This window comes from Cervus elaphus, chromosome 12 (genome assembly GCF_910594005.1).
Source record: "Cervus elaphus chromosome 12, mCerEla1.1, whole genome shotgun sequence".
Classification (NCBI taxonomy): domain Eukaryota; kingdom Metazoa; phylum Chordata; class Mammalia; order Artiodactyla; family Cervidae; genus Cervus; species Cervus elaphus.
Window position 1 is genome coordinate 13,347,598 of NC_057826.1, and position 21,502 is coordinate 13,369,099.

General features: G+C 46.9%; 1 protein-coding gene across 12 annotated transcripts in view; it reads right to left on the reverse strand.

Moving 5' to 3' along the window:
- NRXN3 (neurexin 3) overlaps window positions 1–21,502 on the reverse strand; it is a 1,774,776-nt gene that overhangs the window by 1,651,533 nt on the left and 101,741 nt on the right. For all 12 annotated transcript variants that reach the window (XM_043920656.1, XM_043920646.1, XM_043920650.1 and 9 more), the window contains exon 3: window positions 11,000–11,017. In XM_043920656.1, the coding sequence (XP_043776591.1) occupies window positions 11,000–11,017 (18 nt within the window). The remainder of the gene's footprint in view (window positions 1–10,999; window positions 11,018–21,502) is intronic.

The following is a 21,502-nucleotide window of genomic DNA, read 5'->3' on the forward strand; positions in this document are numbered from 1 at the left end:
GTGGACTTCAGTTTCCTTGTCCCACCTAGGGTTATCCAGTGGCTTACAGCAGAGCCTTGATCTGCTTAGCATTTTGACAAATGACTTGGCTGAGAACATCCATGACATGCTGTCTGGATGTTGTAAGGAACCAAAGTGGAAAGGAACATCTAATTTGTTAGCCTTGAGAATCGGGGTCCAAAAGATGTGAGCGGACAAAAGCGAAATTTAACTTTAAGGGGGTAAATAGAAATTGTGGCCCTTAAGCACAACCTCCCACACTCCCCACGAATCCTCAAAAAGATCACAAGTAAAAAGTAGGCCCAAGTTCCACTTCTTCTCAGCACTGACTACCAAACGTAGGGTCTGGGTTCAGAGAACAGCGCCATTATCAAGAGAGCCATCAACGAGGTGGGAAGGTCCAGGGGAGAAGAACCAGATGGTAGGAGTTCCAAAAGCTCATCACACGCAGAATGGCTGAAGGAACAGCTGTGTACAGCCCAAACAGGAAAGAGCTAGATGAGGACATGAGGGCCGCCTTCAAACATTTTAAAAGTTGCACATGCAAGTTAAAGGAGCAAGCACATTCAGCAAGATGAGGGGGGAATGACAGGGGAAGCGTCCCCTGCCAGAATGCCATAGAAGAGAGTCACAGTGGGGCTTTAGAAGATAACTACCAACTATTCCAACTCCAAGCCGTAGAGTTTCTATGAACCAAGATGACCTCTGAAGAGGCCAAGCAAATCCTTACTGAGATGAACCATATGAAACTGCTGATATTTGACTGGTTTTGACCTACAAAAATGACAATGTTCAATGGTTCAAACAGATATCCAGAGAACACCACCCCTAATCAAAAAGGGAGTCATGAAATGAGGCTTCGACAAATCACCCAACAGCAATCGTCAACTGACGCTGACACTTGGGAAGACCAACTGTTTTATGTTCACGATATCGGCTCTTCCACAAGCCTTGCACAATGCTCGGGCCAAAGTGGATAGTTGGGCTGGCGATGGTGATGGTTTCCAGAGGAACACCTGCTGCTAGTTCTCCGGTGCAGATGCCTCTGGGTCGGTCCTTCCCTGATGCCACCAGTTTCCATCCTCACCACTAAGCCCTGTGTAGGATGTTACTGTACTGGTTCACTCACTATTTGCCTCCAGACCAACTTTGTTCATACAGCATGGTGCCTGGCCTGAACAGAAAATACTTCTTCAGAGGCATCCATGAGTCACCCGCAGCTCATCTGTATGGCATCACCACAGGAAAGAGGAAAGAATGCCAGCAGCACCTTCCCAATCTAGTCTATCTGGGAGGGTTGGGGGCGGGGGGGCAGTGACCGAGGAGGGCTGGGGTTTCTTTTTCATGAATACCATGGAAGGAAGAGAGATAAAATCAAGCGTGTCACTCTAAGGGTTAAAAGCGAAGTTGCTCAGTCATGTCTGACTCTTTGCAACCCCATGGACTGTATCCTACCAGGCTCCTCTGTCCAAGGGATTTTCCAGGCAAGAGTATTGGAGTAGGTTGCCATTTCCTTCTCCAGGGGATCTTCCTGACCCAGGAATCGAACCCGGGTCTCCCACTTTACCATCTAAGCCACCAAGGAAGCCGCTAGGGTTAAAGCATCAGCAATTATGGCTTCTAGAAAAGACTTCCCAAAGAAGAGAAAGTCCTTGCTCTCCAAATGTTATAAACTTCTCTAAAACAGCTCTTTATTCAAGAGTGACATGAAGCTGGAAAGGACTTCAGATATGTTAAATGAAATAACTGTGTCCAACTAGGCCATGGTGTGCTGGATTTTAAAAATCCAGGGATGAATTTGACAAAATCAAAGCATGGCCCCAAGTCTAAGTCAAATACACCAATTGCACACATAGAAAAAAGGGAAAGAAATGGCTTAGCAGCAGCACACATAAAACAGTAAAAGTTCTCAGTGACGTTAAGTTCGATTTAATACTACAGTCATTATATAAAAGTCAGGTCGTTAATAGATGTAGGAAGTCTAGAAGGAGCAATGTAACATGAACCAGTTGCAACATGTCCATGACCCTGTATGTGGTATGGGCAAGGATGCAAAGAAAACTCTTATTTTTCAGAGAACAATGATCTGGATGAAAGAACTTAAAACCCTTGTATGAGAATGCCCAAAGAAACTAGAGATGTTTTGGCCTTTAGAAAAGAAAATCCTTAAAGACAAAAGCCCTGTCTTCAAACACTGGGAGTGTAATTAGATCTATTCTAAGTGTCTCCAAAGGCTGGAAGCAATACAGGTGGTGAAAGCTACAGTGACTCAGAATAAAGAAGAGCTTGTGAACACTCAGTGCTGTTAGAACGGAATGGCTAAAGGAGCAATGAGTTTCTCGTCACTGCAGGGGTTCAGGTCTGAACAATCTCATATGGAAGAGAATCAAAAATCAGGTGCACAGAGAGCTCAGCAACTCTGGGTCCTTTCCACGTCTGAAATGCTGATTCTAAAAGCAAAGTTTATGAGCGCATACAGGATGCCAGGTAGTGGGGGTGCAGGCACGGATAAGTTTCTGTTCTCAAGAGTATGGCTCTCCCTGTCCTTCTAGAGCCCACAGTGGCCAATGTGGACACGTGGGGGACAAGAAACAGCTGGCTATTGAATAGGGTATTATGAGGCAGATTCTACTAGCTCCGTGATCTAAGGTGCCATGGGAACTCAGGCAAAGTGGGGATCATTCATCCCATCCTCCCTTGCATCTCCTAAACCTCCTCACTTCCCTTCATTTATGGGAGGTATACAATAGTGGTTAATACTGATGCTTTCAAGTCCCTTCACTTTCCTTAAAAACATGGTTTTCAAACTTTGGTCCTATCAGATCACCTGGGAGAAATGTCTTTCTTCAGTTAGACTGGATCGCATTCATTAGCTTTCCAGGTGACTTTCTTTTAAATGTTTTATTATTTATTTGACTGCACAGGGTCTTCATTGCAGCCGGTGGACTCTTAGCTACAGGGATCCAGTTCCCTGACCAAAGATGGAACCAGGACCCTCCGCACAGAGAGTGCAGAGTCTTAGCCACTGGACCCCCAGGGAAATCCCCGGGTGGTTTTCATGTTTACCGTTGCTCTAAACAATCCAAAATCTGAATTCAAATCCCAGCCCTGTCTCTTGCTAACTGGGATACTAAGCAAGTTAACTATTCTGTGCCTTTTCTGTAAAATATCTGCAGCTCACATGTAAAATATCTTAGGATCACTGTGATAATCACACGCAACCACATACGAAGAGCACGTCGCAGAGCTCATGGCACACGGGAAGGGCTGGAAAGCTTGTAGCCACTGCTGTCCTATTCAGGAGACTGGCATATCTAGGCCTTGTCACTTCCACACTCCACCCTCCCGTCTCTTGCCAACACCACTTCTCCAGGAAGCCGGCACCTCCAGCAGACCGCCTGCCCAAGCATCCTCAGCCGCCTGCCCCCATGGTCACGGTCAGCTAAGCAACCCCACAAGGGCTCCCACTGTCCTCGACACTCAGCTGCCAATTCCTGAGGCCCAGCCCGACACACTGACTAGCTTAGCCCAAGTCCTTTCTAGACTTCTCGAGGCAGGTCGTCAGAATAAGAGGGTCTCCGAGGCTGCCATAAATATAGGCTGGGTGACTCAGCTGAGTTACATAGATGTTCTGGGGCCTCTGTTTTCTCTCCTACACAAGAACTGGTCTAGAATAGTTTCTCTTTGGTCTCACCAATGGCATTTTGAGCAGCACAGTCTTCAAGTGAGACTCTCCCATATATTGCAGCACATTTAGCATTGATTGGCCCTTCCTCCTAAATGCCACCAATGGCTCCTCATCACTAGCACAGCAAATATCCATCCCACACCCATGGGAGGGACAGTGCTATCCCACTGAGACTACAGGATCGCTTCCAGGCCTTTTCCAGTTCTGACCCTGCCCTCTGGAACAGAGAAACAAAGTGGTCCACAGCCAGCACGCCAGTGAGCCTGACTTGCCACGACAGTAAAGGAGGCGATTTTAAAAGACTCTACAAAGAGGCACCAGGGCCACATGATCTGCTTCTTCGAGTTAGCCGAAGCTGGAGGCACGCTGGGACGCGGCTCCTTACTCACACTTACTCATCAAGAACGGCCACAGGAGCCAAGGGGGTCTTCCCGGGCCCCAGCCGGGCAATTGGCTGGGAGCTGAGTGCTGTCAGCCCAGCCAAGGGCCCCTTTCCAACCCAATTACGCACAGCAGCGCTGGAGTTCCCACAGCCTGCAGCCTCCACTGAGCCGAGCCCGAGAGATGGGCACTGAATAAACACAGAGGCTGAGTTACCTTCTGTCTCAGGGTGAGCCCCAATAACAAGCAGCCTGTCTTTCAAAGGGACATGGGGTAAAGCGAAAAGCTGATTCTTGAGCACCCTCACTGGGCAAGCATTCACTCCACGGCTATGATGTGCTGGCACCGTCCGAGGCCGAGACCATACGGCACGGGAGTGTACCTTCGTGGGGCGAGTGCTCTAGGTGGAACTCCGCGTGAGACACCTCCAGGGCCAGACACATCAGCATTTGCATCCTGCTCCACCACTTTTTACTGGATGGGGCTGATGAGCTCGCATTCCTGAGAGTCAGTTTATTCTTGGGTGAAGTGGGTCTAATAACAGAATCCTGGGCACGTCTAAAGGAATTAACCGATAGATACGAAAACTTAGTACTTTAGTGTCCTGCTCAAAATACAAGCTCGATAAGTGTCAGATGTTTTTCCTAATAAATAAGAGAGAAAAGCAAACAGGACTGTTGCCCAAAGGAACAGGAAAGAAAAGAAAAAATATGCTGGGTAGCACTGGAGTTGGGAACCGCCAGTCTTTGGTAACGGAAGAGATGGCATTTTCCTGAGTCCTTCTTCTCCCCACGGGGGCTCAGTCAGCTGGCCTAATCACAGATCCTCAGAATGGAAGAAGCCTGAGAGGGCATTTGATTTAAAGAAGCCTGATACCCAGAGAGGCTAATGATTTACTAAGGCCACACAACTCCTGGGGAAAGCGAGAGAGGCAAAGAGAATCAGACCAACAAAGCAGAGATCCCAGACTGCATTTAAATCTGATACCTGCCATACTTGCTTCTGGCCTGGGGCAAAGGATACAATGTTTTAAAGATCAACGTTCTTCATCTGTGAAGTGGTGGAGGCCTGGCACATGACAGACGCTCTCTACACATCATTCCCCTTTCCACACTCTTACTGGGAGTCTTGGCCTCACTTGAAAGCAGTGGTGGCCGGGATCTAAGCTGGCAGGACCTCTTTACTGAAAGCATAAAGAATAGGATGGATGTGAGAAAGTGTGAGATGAGAAGACAGCAGATTAGAGGGGTCTACAGCAGAGGACAAGATGGTTGGATGGCATCATGACTCAATGGACGTGAGTTTGAGTGAACTCTGGAGATGGTGAAGGACAGGAAGCCTGGTGTGCTGCAGTCCGTGGGGTCGCAGAGAGTCAGACACGACTGAGTGAATGAACAACACAGCTGAGGAAGCATGCCTCTGAACAGAGAGGGGCACCCAGACACAGGCAGAAGAATGTTTTATTTTGCTTTTAAACTTCTCTGAGCCTAAGTATTTTCAGTTGTAAAATGGAAACACATGTGGAAAGGATCAAGTGAGATCACTTACAATAGTAGCTAATTTATACATTGCGTATTCTGTGCCAGGCACTGTTCTAAAGACTTGACTTGCTTGAGCTTATTTAATCTTCACAATAGTTCCATGAGATAGGTATTTATTGTCCCCATTTTACAGATGAGGAATGTAAGGTCCACAAAGGAAAAGTTACCTGAACAGGCCATGCTTGCTGGAATAGAGGCAGGGTGTCAACCTGCCTCTGTCTCCAAGACTATGCCCCCTAAGCCAGAGGTGACAAACTTCCTCTGTAAAGGGCCAGATGGTAAATCTTTTAGGCTCTGCAGCTCAGAGAGCTGTGTCTACATCATAGCAGCTCCCCTCTGCTTTTGCAAAGCAGCTGCAGACAATACAGAAATGAACAAGTGGGCCTATGTTCCAAAAAACTTTGTCAACACTGGCATTCAAATTTTATAAAAGTTTTGCATCACTAATTCTTCTTCTTCTGGTTGCTTTCAACTATTTAAAAAGTGAAAAATCATCCTTAACTCAAAGGCCATATGAAAGCAGGTAGCTATCTTGCCTCACATACATGAGAAGGGCCCAAACAGTGATGCGTGCAGACCACGTGGCGGATCAGTGTCCATTCTCTTTCCCTAATCTTCTTCTTCTTAGTTCCTATCAACCCAGAAAGTGGATAATTTGCTCTGTCTCCAGCAGATGAGACCAGGAATAGGGCTTTAGCAAAGAGTACTGCACTTTCCTTAATAAATATGGCCCTGTTGGTCCCAAGGATACTGGGGATTTTAGGTCAGTGTCTCTGCAGCTTTAATAGGCAGACCCCAGGGGCCTTGGTCAAAGGTACAGGTCTAGGAGAGGCCTGAGATCCTGCCTTCTAACAGGCTCCTGGGTGAGGCTAATGCTACTGGGTCCATGGGTCGGGTCCCCTCTAGGAGCAGCCAGCTTTGAGAGCAAACCCTCTGTGTCCATAAACACAGTCAGCTGTGTCAGGCACTGTCTTCTGCGAACAGCATCCCTCAGGCTGGATAAGGGGCTCCCTGGACACATGGCAGGGTTCAGAACAAGTCAGCAGATCCCCTCTCCAAGGGCAGCAGTGCGATGACTTAAACGCGGGGAGGAAGACAAGGAGGGGCAGAGACGAAGAGCAAACACAGGGAGGCCTGAGCACAAGCCGTCAGCTGCTTCCGGCCACAGCTGACCAGGCCCCCCCGGCCCCTCCTCCCACACCTGCCAGGGCTCTGATGGACCGAGGCATGAGGCCTATTTCCCTCATCAGGCCTCTGAATAACTAGGGCGCTTCCACAAGGTCACCGTCATTCATTTAAATTCCAGCTCTAATCAGCAGGCTGAGCCACAGAAATTATCCCTTCGGAGCAGAGGTGCTGTCAGTGAAACACTATAAACAGCCCACTCCCCCTGGCGCCCCCCACCTGCCCCAGGGAGGGAGCGGACTCGAGGGGTCTCCCATCCACAGGCCCCAGCCCTGCTTCCCGCCTCCGAGGTCCTCCATCCACCCGGTCTTCTTCCTCGCCTCCAAAGCACTTCCTCTCCCCCTGGCAGAGTTCTAGAACAACAGGAAGTGGGGAGAGGGCTGAGAGTTTGGCAGAGCTGGGAGGGCAGTCTAAAGACAAACCCTATCAGCCAGGCGCGTGGGATCAGCATCTGATAGGAATCCCTTCAGGGCCACAGATGGGGTACATGCCCTCGGAGATGTCACCCTCCCTGGGCCTCCATCTCCTCCTCTGAAAAGTGAGAGAGTTGCAGTCCTCGTATAGGATGCCCTTGGAGCTCTGACGTGTCTTGAGACCCTGCAGACCCACAGTGCCCCTGGGGCTTGTGGCCATACTTTCTGCTCGAGAAATATTCCTGAGGTCCTCCTATGGTCCATGCACCACCAAGCAGAGTTGGGAATGCAAAAACACCCAAGATGGACACAGCTCTGCCTTGAAAATGCCAGAGTTTTTCAAGAAAAAGGCACAGGCTTTGGAGACAGACAGATCTGAGATCCTGATTGGTCCTAGCAGCCGGCGACTGTGAGCAGTTACTGGACCTCTCTGCGTCTCCTCGTCTTCTCCTGGAGTGCAGACCCCGAGCCGGAGGGGCCAATGTGAAGAGTCAACCAAAGAATGCATGGCAGGCATCAGAGCTGCTGCTCCCTCCCCTCCTTCAGGTCAGCACACCGACAAGCGCCTCTTGCCACTTCGTTATCTTGAACCTCCCTCCCAAGGACTAGGAGGAGGGGCTGTGCATTTTCCCATATGGAAGTCCATCCGAATACCGCCTGCCTCCTTCTCCTACCAGGACACTCTCTCTGAGTCCACAGCCCATCTCCCGGACCTTAGGAGCAGTGCCAGGACCCTTCTCCAGCTGTATTTAACAGGAGGGTTACTTCTAACCAATCTCCTCATCATGTAGAATTAATCAATTAATCAATTGTCCCTTTATAGTCTTCCAGCGGCCCCTGGGTAAACAGTTACATTAGCTCATAAAATCCCCAATTTGTCTTCCTAAGGGGAAGCAGGAAAAAAAAATAAAATCAGAGAACCACTAAAGGCCTCTTGTTTCAGAGCCGCAGCCCCACTGGCTCCAGATTGCCTGGCCAGAAGCGCAGAGAGGTGGGAGGCGGCCCGCTGACCTCCCAGAGCCGGGCAGTGCAGGCTGCCTCCTGCCACCTCCAGGGCTGCAAGCGAAGTTTCTTGACCAGCGATTTGCTTCTGGCTCAGAAACCACACACACACAAAGCCAAAGGTCAGTAAGGAGGCAAAACTGGCAGTCAGCTCTTGACACTTCAAGGGTAGAATGGAGAAGGGTCAGAATTAGGCTGGAATCCCCCACTTGGCCGGGGGACTCAGCTCAGGACTTCACCTCCTGGCCTCAACCCCCTCAACAGAAAAACGGGGCTCAGGCGATGTGCCTCAGAGGGTTATCAAGAGAGCAAGACAAGATAGTGGCCATGAGGCTAAGATAGTGCAGCGGTGTGCTAGCGATCGCTGCTATTTCTAAGGTAGGCTCACGGGTGACCTCTGCCCCTTTGGAGAGATGGAGGGGGAGCCTATGGGCCCACAGTGTTTCACCCCACCAGGGCCAGTGTGGCACCTTCTGTGAGAATTAGGGAGAGGTGTCCCCAGGTCAGAGGCTGCCCTCTGGGTGCAGGCATGGCAAAATGCAGGTTGGGGTTTGGCCTCCACGCATTACCTGATCTGGGAGTGGCTATGCAGGACCTAAGACACACAGGTCTAAGTGAAGACCCTGGGTCATCTCTGCTGTGAACCAGGAAGAGAAGGGGTTCAGCCAAGTGGCACTCAAAAAATTCTGGTGTTGGGCTTACTCCCTCATTTGAAGTATCCTAGAAAACATCAGCTTAGCAGAGCAACCTCCCTGGACCACCCTCTTTAAATTAGCAACTTCATTTTTACCTGCTTCATTTTTTTTCCACAGCACTTATTCCCCACCACCTGATACAATAGATATGCTGATATATATACATGTACATAAACACACACACACATATTTTTAGTTCCCCATGCTATGCTGTCCTTAGTCACTCAGCGTGTCTGACTCTTTGTGGAGAATCCTGGGGATTCTCCAGGCAAGAATACTGGAGTGGGTGGCCATGCCCTCCTTCAGGGGATAGTCCCAACCCAGGGATGGAATCCAGGTTTCCTTCATTGCATGTGGATTCTGGACCGTCTGACCCACCAGGGAAGCCCATGAGTACTGGAGTGGGCAGTCTATCCCTTCTCCAGAGGATCTTCCGGACCCAGGAATCAAACTGGGGTCTCTTGCATTGCAGGCAGATTCTTTACCAGCTGAGCTACCAGGGAAGCCCTTTAGTTCCTTGTCTTCCTCTATCTATAGTAAAAGATCTATGAAGACAGGGATGATCTTCTGTTTTTTTCACTGTTTCATCCCTAGTGCCTAGAACAGCGCCTGGTACATTGTAGGATCTTGATAAATACTAGCTCAGTGAGTGACTGAATTAAAATATTACTAAATAGAATAAAGTTAATGATATCTTCCTAGAAAATTCTGTCCTGTGCTCTGGTTCAAACTCTGCTTGTTTTCAAAGGTGGGTGATAGGCAGAAGACAACAGAGGCAGGGAAACCCTGTGTATTTGCTAGGGATGACAATATTATCCTTTTATGTTGTGTAAGATGGCATAGAGATCAATGATCAGAAGCGCCACTTAAGTCTGGGTGAATCTTTTACATATTCAAAATCAATAAAGGATAAATTCCTTTGGAAAGAGTGCTACATATAAAGTCACATTACCTCTGAGCAAAAATAAATGATAGTCCTATTAGGAGATACTTACGAGATCTTCAAGTGAAGAAATTCAGGGATGAGACCCCGCGTGTTCCAATGGAGTATGCATGGCTTTGCAGTCTGAAAGCCCCAAGTTCAAACTCCAGTCCTCTGACAAGCCCTATGATCTTGGACAAGCTGCTTAACCTGTCAGGCCCTGTATTTCCTTCACATTAAAATGTATTTAACAATACTTCTCCTGTATTGATGCTATGAGAATTAAATGTTAAAAAGATTAAATAAGAAAATATATGTGAAAATACCTAAGAAAGATGATACCCACTTCTTATTTGGTAGAGTTATTCTTCTTAACACAAAGTTCTATACCATTTAGGACAGTGGGAAACCACCAGAAGTCACCTGATAACCATTTATCTATAAATTGTTGTTCCTCTTGTATGAGTCTATGTTTGTGTGTATATATACATCTGTCTATAAACACACATTGCTTACAATTAGGACTCTGGATGAATATTCATTTGTCCATTGACGAAAATGACAAGAACCATTATTGTTTCTTCTACTTTTCATTCATTCATTCTTTTTTTTTAAACAGTGAACATGTACTAGTTATATAACCATTAGAAAAAAATATTGCTTTTTCCATTGTGGAAAAGTAAAGTCATTTCTTAGAATATAAAGAAAGAAACCTTTTACCCACATCATATTTTCCATGCTAAGTATGTCATATTTTCAACTTTTAACCACTTGAAGCTATAAAATAGTAGCTTAAAGATAAGTAGATTTTTGAAGACAAGGCAAAAATGCTTACTAAATTGGAGAATTCATATTCTAACAATATATTTTTTTTTAATTTTCAAAAAATGCTCAATTTCCACTTCTTTTCTTCACCCAGAAATATTAATCAGAAGATAGTAATTGTATAAGCATGGGAACCACATTCCTTTGGTTTGAAAATGGTTCTTCAAAGCCAATACAAATTCATCAATTGAAGGCATGTCTTATAAACCTAAATCAATGAAAATGCAATGCATTTAGATTTTTGCTCTGTGTAGAGTCCCTAGAAAAAGGTCTCACTCAGAGTCAAACCATGCGCAATCTGGCAGAGGGGAAATTTCCACAACAGCTGTGCAAACACAAAGACTCACCTGGACCTTGACTGACATCTGTGGCAGCATTTTCAAAGGGAAGGAAACAGAGAGGAGAGAAAGAGAGAGAAAAAGAAGAAGAGTGTTAGCAACACACACACACAATGCAATGTGCTCTTGCATGACTACCAAGTTCATGCAAGACCCCAGAGATGCTCAGAGTCTGAGCACTCAGCTCTACCTTCACCCAAAAACCACCCATGCAAGCCGAGGGACCACGCTCCCTCTCCACTATGCATGTATCAAGAGAGCTGAACTTCACATCTGTCCAGAAAGACATCCTCCGGGAATCAGATAGGGCTCCAGAGAGCCAAGCAGACCAGGATCCTGTAAGAATATTGGTTAAAATATTCTGGTTGATTTCTGCATACCCACACCCGAGCAGTTTTCCTCCCCTCCAGATGCAGAACACTGGATGAGAAGTCAAGCAAGGTTTCTGCACAGAGAGAAAAATAGTGATAAACCACTCCCTCAAGGAACAAAGGAGAAGAGGTAAAAGAATTAAGAGCAAGTTGCAGCGTCGTTCAGCTCACAGGACTGAAGGACACAAGGTCACAAAACATTTATAATTCCCTCCCGACCCAGGATTCCCAGTGACCATTCTTCATCACAGACAGTGGTGTGTGTGCATGAGATCGCGTGTGAGTAGGTCATTTGCCACACAAATTGAAATTCTGCCTCTCCCTTTCATTTTTCTCCTTGCTTTTCACCCCATCATTAATGACAGAAATTGCCATTGGAAATCACTTCTGACAACTACAAATAAACATCCAGCTCTGGGAAGGTTGACATTTGAATTAAACCAATGAGCTTTCAAAAAATGAAGAACGGGTTCATACCCACCATCTCCATGAACACAATCTCCTCCTCCTCCCCTCAAATGTAAAACAGAATTATGCTGGGGAAGCCCAACCCAGAGCAGCCAAAACCTTGTTGTTAATAGAATCCCTAGACCTGACCTGGTAAGAGAGCCTACGGCTCAGGAGAAGCAACGGGGCTACTTCAGGGACCCACTGGCCATCCAGGCCATCCTGGGTGACTCCCCTTAGAATCATTGACAATGGTGGGCCTGGGACATCCATAGGTGTTATCTAGTTTAATTCTTTTTTGTTAAGACGGAGGAGGAAAGAGGTTGAGAGACTTGTCCAAGGTCACACAGCTAGTTCAGGGAACAGATCCTAGAAGAGGCCCTGGATCCCGTGAATCCCACCCAATCCAGACTTCATTCAACTGAAATCCAGGTCCCTCCAGGGTGCATGTGACTCCAATTCAGTACGCAAGCTCGAGTGAGCCCCTGAAGCCACAGGGAAGGAGGTGAAAGACTCCCAGATACCCTATGAGTGGGTCGCAGGTTATCCTATGTTCCTCTAACTTGTGGCTAATCAGATTTGCTAAATTCCAGCAGGTTCTTTGGGCAACGGGTTCTTTAAGGCTTTTGCCCCCAGGAAAATCCAGGCACTGACCTAACCCACAGCAACAGCTGGGCATTTCTCCAGCCCACGCTCTGCATTTCCTGAAGGCTGTATATTCCCAATGAAACTATAGAGAGCTCTGAATCACTCCTCAGCCACACCCCCTTCCAGGTTTTCTGGTGAGTTCTTAGATTTAGGGGTGGAGTAGCAGCAAGAAGGAAGAGGCAAAATAGAAGAGGTGGGAAGGGAAACATGCTGCATAAATAACTAAGCAAGGTCATTAACCGTGACTGACGGACTGCCCAGAACAGTGGTCACTAGAATACCCCATCACTAAACGGTATCAAACTATTTCAACGTGGTAGAGTTCGGTGGTGAAAGGGTCAACACTGTTATTCATAGAAACATGCTCTCTGAGGACACCAAGACCCAAGGGAGATAGGATATCTTGGAGCCCCAAAGTTCACTCGACACTAAATTGCCTACTTGGGCACCATAGTTACAATCCTAAATTACGGAGACAGATAGTCCAAGTTCAGATCCTGACCCACTCGATGACCTTGGGTCAATCATTGAACTTCTGAGTTGTTTTCTTCAGTTATAAAATGGGAAGATAACACGGCCTCCCTCATATAAGTGTTACTAGAATTAAAAGAGATTAAATACTTGTAAACCACTTAACTCAGGACAAGGCAAACACTGCATAAATGTTAGCTGTGCTGATTGTTATCATTTTGAATTACCAGGGACAGAATTACCCAAAAAGGTTGACCAGATGGCTCCCTGGAAACATCAAGAGACCACAGGAATTAAATCATATTTTGTTTAGTGATTTGGGTTCAGCTCTTATGCTTGTGAATGAAGACCTTGCTGCAGCCCTCCCCTCCTGGATCTCTTTCCTCCCTCCCAATCCCCAGCAAGAAGTGGGTCAAAGGGGAGTTCAAAAATTCTAGGTGAGAAGAAGCAGGGATCAAAACAAATTCCTTTGTTATTTCTTTTGTTTTCCCTTGTGAAACCTTAATACGGCCCACTTCTAGTCCTGCACATAAAAAATACAGCATCCCTTCTTGCAAAAGAGGAGCAACAAGGCCACCAAGAAAAACCTCTTTAGCTGGAGGGGGGAGGGGGTGGTCAGGGTCCAAGCTCAGTTCTCGGCTGTGACACCACACTGGAGGCAGCTCTAAGAATATGTGTCCAACTTGAAGAAAAGAGAGACACCGTGTCACTGGCACCTGTTCTAAGAAGCAATGAGCAACCTGAATTTCTGCATTCGATTCTGACCAACAGAATGAAACAGCAAAGGTTTGGGCAGGCAGGGGCGGTGGGGAGAGAGGGGAATAGGGGGTGATTAGAACCTCAACAGTATCCATCTGCTATATGGTCCATCCAGCATCCTTTCCTCCTTCTTTTGGTAACAAGTCCCAACTGTCTTCTGGGAAACCTCGTTTCCCACCCTTAATCCCTGTGGTTTGGTGAAAGATGACCCCCACCCCCACCCAAGGGTAGGCATGCCATTCAGGCCAGGTTATAGGAATCAGCAGAGGGAAAAGGGGATCCACAGCTGGATTACCGGGGTTCAGGCTCAGGCTCTTCGGGTGGCAGGGACTTTGTGCCAGTTACAGCTTTCTGCTAGTTCCTTATCTGTAAAGTGGGTGTGATAATAGTTCTTACCTCCCAGGATTGTGATGAGCAGCTCAGAGCAGTGCTTGGCCTGTAGAAAGCCCTCAGTCAGTGTCAGCGGGCAATACTACTACCTTCAAGGGTATTTTATTTTTCAAGCAAACTTTTCTGTGGACACACAGCAAGGAAGGCTGACCTTGGGCCCAGCTGGGGTGTCAAATTCCATGCCTTGCGACCACCCCACTTCCAAGGTGATCATCACCAAAGCACCACTGTCTGTCACTGCTATGGGTACACAGCCTGGAGTCTGTGTGTGAGGGAGCAACATGGGGCCCCGGGATGGATCAGAGGAAACATACATATATGCAAACGTGTGTGTCTCAATTTTTTTGGTAGATAAGAAGTGGGGGCAAACGGCTGCAGAGAGGACAGTTGACAACCAGAAGAGCTCGCTCTAGGAAAAGTGGCATCCTCTCTGGTGCCAGCACCCCCTCGGTTCCCTCCTGCTGTTTTATTTCCTCACACTGCTGGGCCTGTAGTTTTCCAGAGCACCACTGCATTTAAATCTATATTCTATTTTCTCTCCTAGAAAATAGGTCAGACCCAAGGCAGAGTTCACCGGGTGGGGTCCCAGGAGGTTTGGCTGGGCCACACCTCCAGGAACCTGGCTGGGCAGCCTGCCCCATGCTCCCCAAAGCTCCTCCAGGGGAGTGGGGTTGGGGGGTTGGGAGGTATAAAAGCAGCAAGTGGGGGAATCTTGGTTGGACTTTTGCTCTTGAAATGATCTTGCCCAAACGAGAGGTGAGGTGGGAGGGCTCCCCCCACCCTCGAACTATTTTCTGCAACAGCAGCAGATGGAGGGTCCTTTCTTTCCTCTACCTGGTTACAAGAACCGGAGCTCCCCAAACTGCAGGAAAGTGTTTCCTTTGAACTTTAAAATAATCATGCTGAGCATATGCACTTGTAGCTGAGATTATTGTTGAATATGCAGTAAGCGCCAGTGGGGGCACTCAGTACAGGTGGGCCTCGCCTCATTTATTTCTTCCCTGGTTGTGATGCCAGAGAGAGTGAGTGAAGGGAGGCAGTGGCTTTCAAATCCTTCCTCTCCTGTGCCTCGCCCATCCCTGGTTTGAGCATGGCAGCCCAAACAGAGGTGGCCCCAGGCTGGACCAGGATCCTTTTCATCAAGATCCCCCGCCCCCAACTATTTCTCAAGCACCTGCTACACACTAAGGTCAGTGTGAGTGCTAGAGCTTGGAAGCCAGGAGAAGGGAGGTGCCATTTACATGGGCTGAGCTTCAGTGCTCTTGTCAAACAGCGTAAGTAACTGACATGAATTGAAGAGGTCCTGCCTACAGCCTCTGAATCTGTTATTCCTCTGCCTGTCTGAACAGTCTTTGTCAGACATGGCTAAGCCTTACTCACTTTCTTCAGATATCAGTTCAAATGATACTTCTTAGAAGGATATTCTTTAACCACCTTCTCTACAATAGAAAGCCTCCTCTTCCATTTATGTTTTGCTTTTTTTCTTATGGCACTAATCACTGGCTGAGTGCCAAAGAATTGATGCTTTTGAACTGGAGTGCCGGAGAAGACTCTTGAGAGTCCCTTGGACTGCAAGGAGATCAAATCACTCAATCCCAAAGGAAATAATCCCTGAATATTCATTGAAAGGACTGATGCTGAAGCTGAAGCTCCAATACTTTGGCCACCTGATGCAAAGACCTGACTCACTGGAAAAGACCCTGATGCTGGGAAAGACTGAAGGCAGGAGGAGAAGGGGACGACAGAGGATGAGATGGTTGGATGACATCACTGACTCAATGGACATGAATTTAGGCAAACTCAGGGAGATAGTGAAGGATAGGGAAGCCTGGTGGGCTGCAGTTCATGGGGTCACAAAGAGTTGGGACACAACTTAGCAACAGAAAACAACAACTATTTGATATCACTGGATGGGTCTGTTTTTATTGTTTATATCCCCCTTAGGATACAAGCTTCATGAGAGCTAGATTATCTATTTCATTCACTGCTTGTGTCCCAAGTGTTTAATGAGGATCTGGTCTACAATATGTGCTCTGCAATATGCTTTGAATGGTGACTAGATCATCTCAATTGATACAACTCACTGAGATGGATATTATTGGTATCTTCATTACACTTGAGGAAATTGAGGCTCAGAGAAGTTAAGGTATATGACTATGGATAAAAAGACAGAGCTGGGACTGGACTCTGGTTCTGTTTTAATGCTCTTACTCTGTTAAGAACACTGTTTTCTTCCATGCTGGCCTTATTATCAGGTGAGTTATCTCCATATAGTAACAAAGATGGAATTTGGCAATTCTGGAGAAAAGAGAGCAGCCTATTTCCTGGAGCATGCGTGCTCAGTCACTTCAGCCATGTCTGACTCTTTGCGATCCCACGGATTGTAAGCCGCCAACCTCCTCTGTCCATGGGGATTCTCCAGGCAAGAATACTGGAGTGGGTTGTCATGCCTTCCTCCAAGGGATCTTCTCAACGCAGGAATTGAAATGGCATCTCTTCTGTCTCCTGCATTGGCAGGTGGGTTCTTTACCACTGGCACCACCTGGGAATCTATTTCCTGGTAAATGCTAGTAAAATTCCCTGGGAAGACTCTCATTGATTTGGTTTAGGTCACATGTCCATTCCTGGGTCAATTGCTGTGTCCAGCGTCACACGTCAGAGGATGAATTTCAGGCTATAATGGGATCATGCCTGTATGTCCCTGGCACAGAGCAATAGTAATCATAATAAAGTTCACATTCATTGAGGATTCTCTGTGTGCTGGGTGCTGTCCTAAGTGCTTGATACACATCTTATGTAATTTTCACCACAACCCTAACAGGTAGGAACATTATTCATCCCATTTTACAGATGAGGAAACTAAGACCCAGTGAAGAGGCTCCGTCATTTATTCATACCTCTCATACTCAGAGTGCCACGTCAGAAAAGAATCAACCTCTATTTCTGAATAAAAGAACAAACCAGGACAGTTACCATCTAACCTATCAAGCTATAAATTAGGGATAAGAGTACTGGGTATCTCACAAGAATGAGAAAAAGGCATAGCCCAGGTAGAAGGAAGGGTCAAGTGCAGTATGACCACAGGCCTGGACACTTTACAGGGGTCTGCTCTGGCCATTCTGCAGCCACAGCCCACCCCGTGAACTGAGACGTCTACAGGGCCAGCTGGACTCCCTGCCTCCGGAAACAGTAACACCTGCCACTAGCCCCCCTGTAGAGAACACTCAGGTACTCTGAACCCTTTGTGCAAGCTGCCCCAAATCCACGTGGGCCTCCTCCCTGGGTCCATTCTCCCAAAAGCAGAGCCGTCCACTGATGTGTGTATTCTCATGTCAAGAAACAGCCAAGGGGAAGCCGTCTACAGGAGCTGTGGACTTCTATAGGCTGGGGCACCCACAAAGTGCACAGGGGTCTTTGCAGTGTGGGCAGCGGAGAGAAGGGAGGCTGACCACTGGGTCTCCATGTGTATTCTTATCCCAGGCCCACCAACATCGGGCAGGTTTTCAACTCAGGATTACAACCAACTTAACATTAGGAGGAAAAAAAAAATTGCTTTAAGGTAAAGACAGCATCTCCCCAATAGCCTATCTTTTCTTGCCCCTGGAGAGAATGAGCATAAGCGTCTTCCCTCTGCTTCAGGAATAAATATACAGAAGGGTTTTTTTGTTTTTTGTGTGTGTTTTTTTAAGTTGAGCGCTAAAGCAAACTTCCAGCAGCGAAAAGGCTGGGTTTCCTGCATCCTGGGGCTCTTTCCGGCTCTCGGTGTCTGAGCTCTTCAAACACAGGAAGAGTTGTCTCTCCACAAAAGGCCAGGTGGTGTTAGCTTCATCCCCGACACAGTGCCCACTTATCCGCCTTTGTAGAAGCCGGAGCCCTCCCAAGCCCTGGTGCTGTTTGCTTTTGTTCCTTGATGCTAATAACTCCAGATTGCAAGATGGAGCGCAGGGGTAGCTTCTGTGTCAGGCGCTAGCTGGCCTGGGAAGGCAGAGGCAGGGAGAGGAGGAGGAGGAGAGTCAGGAAGGAAGAAGGAGGGCCCTCCCGTGGGCCAGGTCACCGCTGGGCCCGAACACCTTAGGGGCTGCCACACCTTGTAGAGGCTGCGGCTGGAGGAGCCTGAGCTTGACTGACAGGTGGGAGGAGAGGGAATTTCCTCGTCATAGAGACAACGGGAGATCAAACGGAGGTTTGTTCTTTATGCGTGTGTGTGTGTTACTGCTTTAGAGGTTCTGAGTGCAGACATGGGGGTAAAGCCATCTGGGGTTTAAATCCCGTCTTTGCTATTTGTTATTCTAAATATTTGTGTTCAGTTTCTTCCTGTACCTTCCTCTTCAGCCACGTGGAAATAATGGCAGTCAACTCAGTTCTGCTACAAGCACCCACGCACGCCTGAAAGTCATGTGCTATGCAATATCATGCAGTTAGGAACCACAGGGCTTATAGGGAAAACAGGGTTAGGGCCCAGTGCCCCCAAACTTCATCAGCAACACATAAGGAAGGATAGGAACCTGCTCTACACGTGTTAAATGGTTAAGGAATGCGTAAATAATACAGTGAGTATAGCACTTGGGAAAGACCTGGGATTGCTTCTGGAAGTGGGAAGCTTGAAAGCTGCTTTGAAGTAATGCCAGAAGGATCACCTGAGACTGGACATGAAGTTGTAACCCCAGATATGGAGGGGCGTGGCTCACAACACACCTGGTAACTGAAGTAGCTGGCACGTGTTGGGGTGTTTGTGTTCCTACACAGCTTAGTTCAGTGGGCTGCAGTTTTCAGCCTTCACCTCGAGTTTCTCACGGGCAAAATCATGCATAAGCAAAAGCAAAATTATTATGCTCAAATCGTTCCCTAATATATCAATCGCATTGGAACAAATTTGCATTTTCAAAACAAGCATTATAGCAGAACTGACTGTACTTAATTTAAATGACTGCTATGAAGACCAAATGAGATGATCCATACAAAATGCTCAGCACAATAGCACAATGCCAGGCACAGAGTAAACATTCAATAAACACTTACTGAAACTATTATTACTCACATCCCTGCTGGCTTGTTGATACCTCCCCTGGTAAACTGAAAGTATCAGGTTGAGCACCTATCAAGTTGCTTCAGCCTTGCAACAAAAGGCATCTCTAGCTAACTCCTACTCCCCACCTGAGATCATGAGGTTGGCACCTGCAACAGGCTCCCACCTAACGAGACATGCATTTTAGAAAAGTCCTCATATCAGACAGACACTGCTAGGGACAGTATCCAAATGCCAACTTCTCAGGTAAAGAAACAGTTGCTGTCCTCCCCAAATAAGCAAGACCCACAGGGAGAAGAATACCCACTTGGGTCCCTGAGAACACCAGGAAATCAAAGGAGTAACTGACCCACATGAGAGGATAGCCCATCATCTGGTAGGACAGAGAAGAGTGTATCCAGGAGGGGAAGAAATTAGTCAATTCTCACGTTAGAAAAACCACCTCGGTGCAGACATTTTCAATCTCCCTGCCTCCTGCAGAGAGGACAGGGGTTAAAAGGCAGGTTCTATAGCCAGCGGGCTTTCCAGGTGGCTCAGACAGTAAAGAATCTGCCTGCAGTGCAGGAGACCCGGGTTCAATCCCTGGGCCAGGAAGTTCCCCTGGAGAAGGGAATGGCAGCCCATTCCAGCATTCTTGCCTGGAGAACTCCGTGGACAGAGGAGCCTGGTGAGCTACAGTCCATGGGGTCACAAAGAGTCACACACGACTGAATGACTAACCCTTTCACTTTTCTAGTGCCAGGAGCCTTGATTGAAAATCCTGGCTCCTCCACACACCATTTATATGAGGTCAGGCATGTTAACTAAACCTGAGCCTCAGTTTCCCTACCTGTCAAATGGGGACAACCTATTTATCTTGTAGGACTGACGTTAGGGTTATAAGGAACGAATGTACACAGAAGCACTGAGAGGGTGTCTGGCCCTGAGGACATCTCATCAGTGCTGGTTAATCATAATTACTGCATTTCCTCACAGTGGCGATTTCCATTAGACATGATGTGCCCTCTTTCCAAGAATTCCTTGCTCTCTGGAAAGACTAACTCTTTGGGGCATATGCCAAACTGAAGAAACCGTCTAGAAGCAGCAAGGGTTTTGGTGGAGGTGAGTTCCGCAAACTCTGCAATTCAAAGACCCTTGCAAGGGGGCGCTGTGTAGAATGTGGGAAAGAGCCCCGTGTTTAGAAGCAGCAGTCTTGGTTTTTTGTTTTGTTTTCCTAATTTTTTTATTGTGATAAAATACACAAAAGTTACCAACTTACCCATTTTTAAGTGCATAGGTCAGGGGCACAAGGTACATTCATATTGTGCAACCGTCTCCCATTTCCAGAACTCATCATCTTGCAGAACTGAAAGCCTTTACCCATTAAACAGTTGTCCATTCCTCCTACCCCATCCCCTGGCAACACCATTCTACTTTCTGTCTTTAGGAATCTGACTATCCTAGTAACTTCATGTGAGTGGAACCATGCAGTATTTGTTCTCTTATCACTGGGTTATTTCACTTGGCACTCTGTCCTCAAGCTTCATCCATGTATGTGTGGCATGTGTCAGAATCGCCTTCCTTTCAAAGACTGAAGAATACTCCACTGTTTACTGCAGTTCCCCCCTTATCAATGAGAGCAACTATCAAGAACCCCGAGAGGATGCTCAAAACCACAAATAGTACTAAACCCTATATATACTGTTTTTTTCCCCTATACATATGTACTTACCTATGATAAAGTTTAATGGATAAATTAGGCACAGTAAGAGATTAACAATAAGTAATAATAAAATAGGACCATTATATTGTGATAAAAGTCATGTGAATGTGAGGTCTCTTTCTCCCAAAATCTTACTGGTTATGGTATAAGATGATAAAATGCCTACATGATGAGCTGAAGTGAGGTGGATGATGTAGGCACTGTGATGCAGCACTGGGCTACCTCTGACCCTCTGATGATGTGTCAGAAGAAGGATCATCTGCTTTGGATGATCCTAGATCATTGATGACATCAATGGCTGGATGTCAGAATCAGATGATATCAGTGGTTGGGGATTACAGGTGGGACAGAGCAGGATGGCAGATACTACTCAGAACAACACACAATTTAACATTTATGAAATTGTCTGTTTTATGAATTTTCCATTTCACATTTTTTGACCATGGTTGATTACAAGCAACTAAAACCATGGAAAGCAAAACTGTGGGTAAGGGGAGACAACTTGCTGTACACCATATTTTGCTTAGAAGCCCTGGTTTTGAACCCTGAGTTTCCAGCCTACTACCAGCTATATGATCTTGGCCAGCTCACAGTCTCTCCAAGCCTCAAGCTTTCCCATCTATAATATGCAGGAATAATGACGCCAATTATGTGACTAGGCTGCAGTGAGGTTGACCTAATTCAGCCTAAATGGGGAA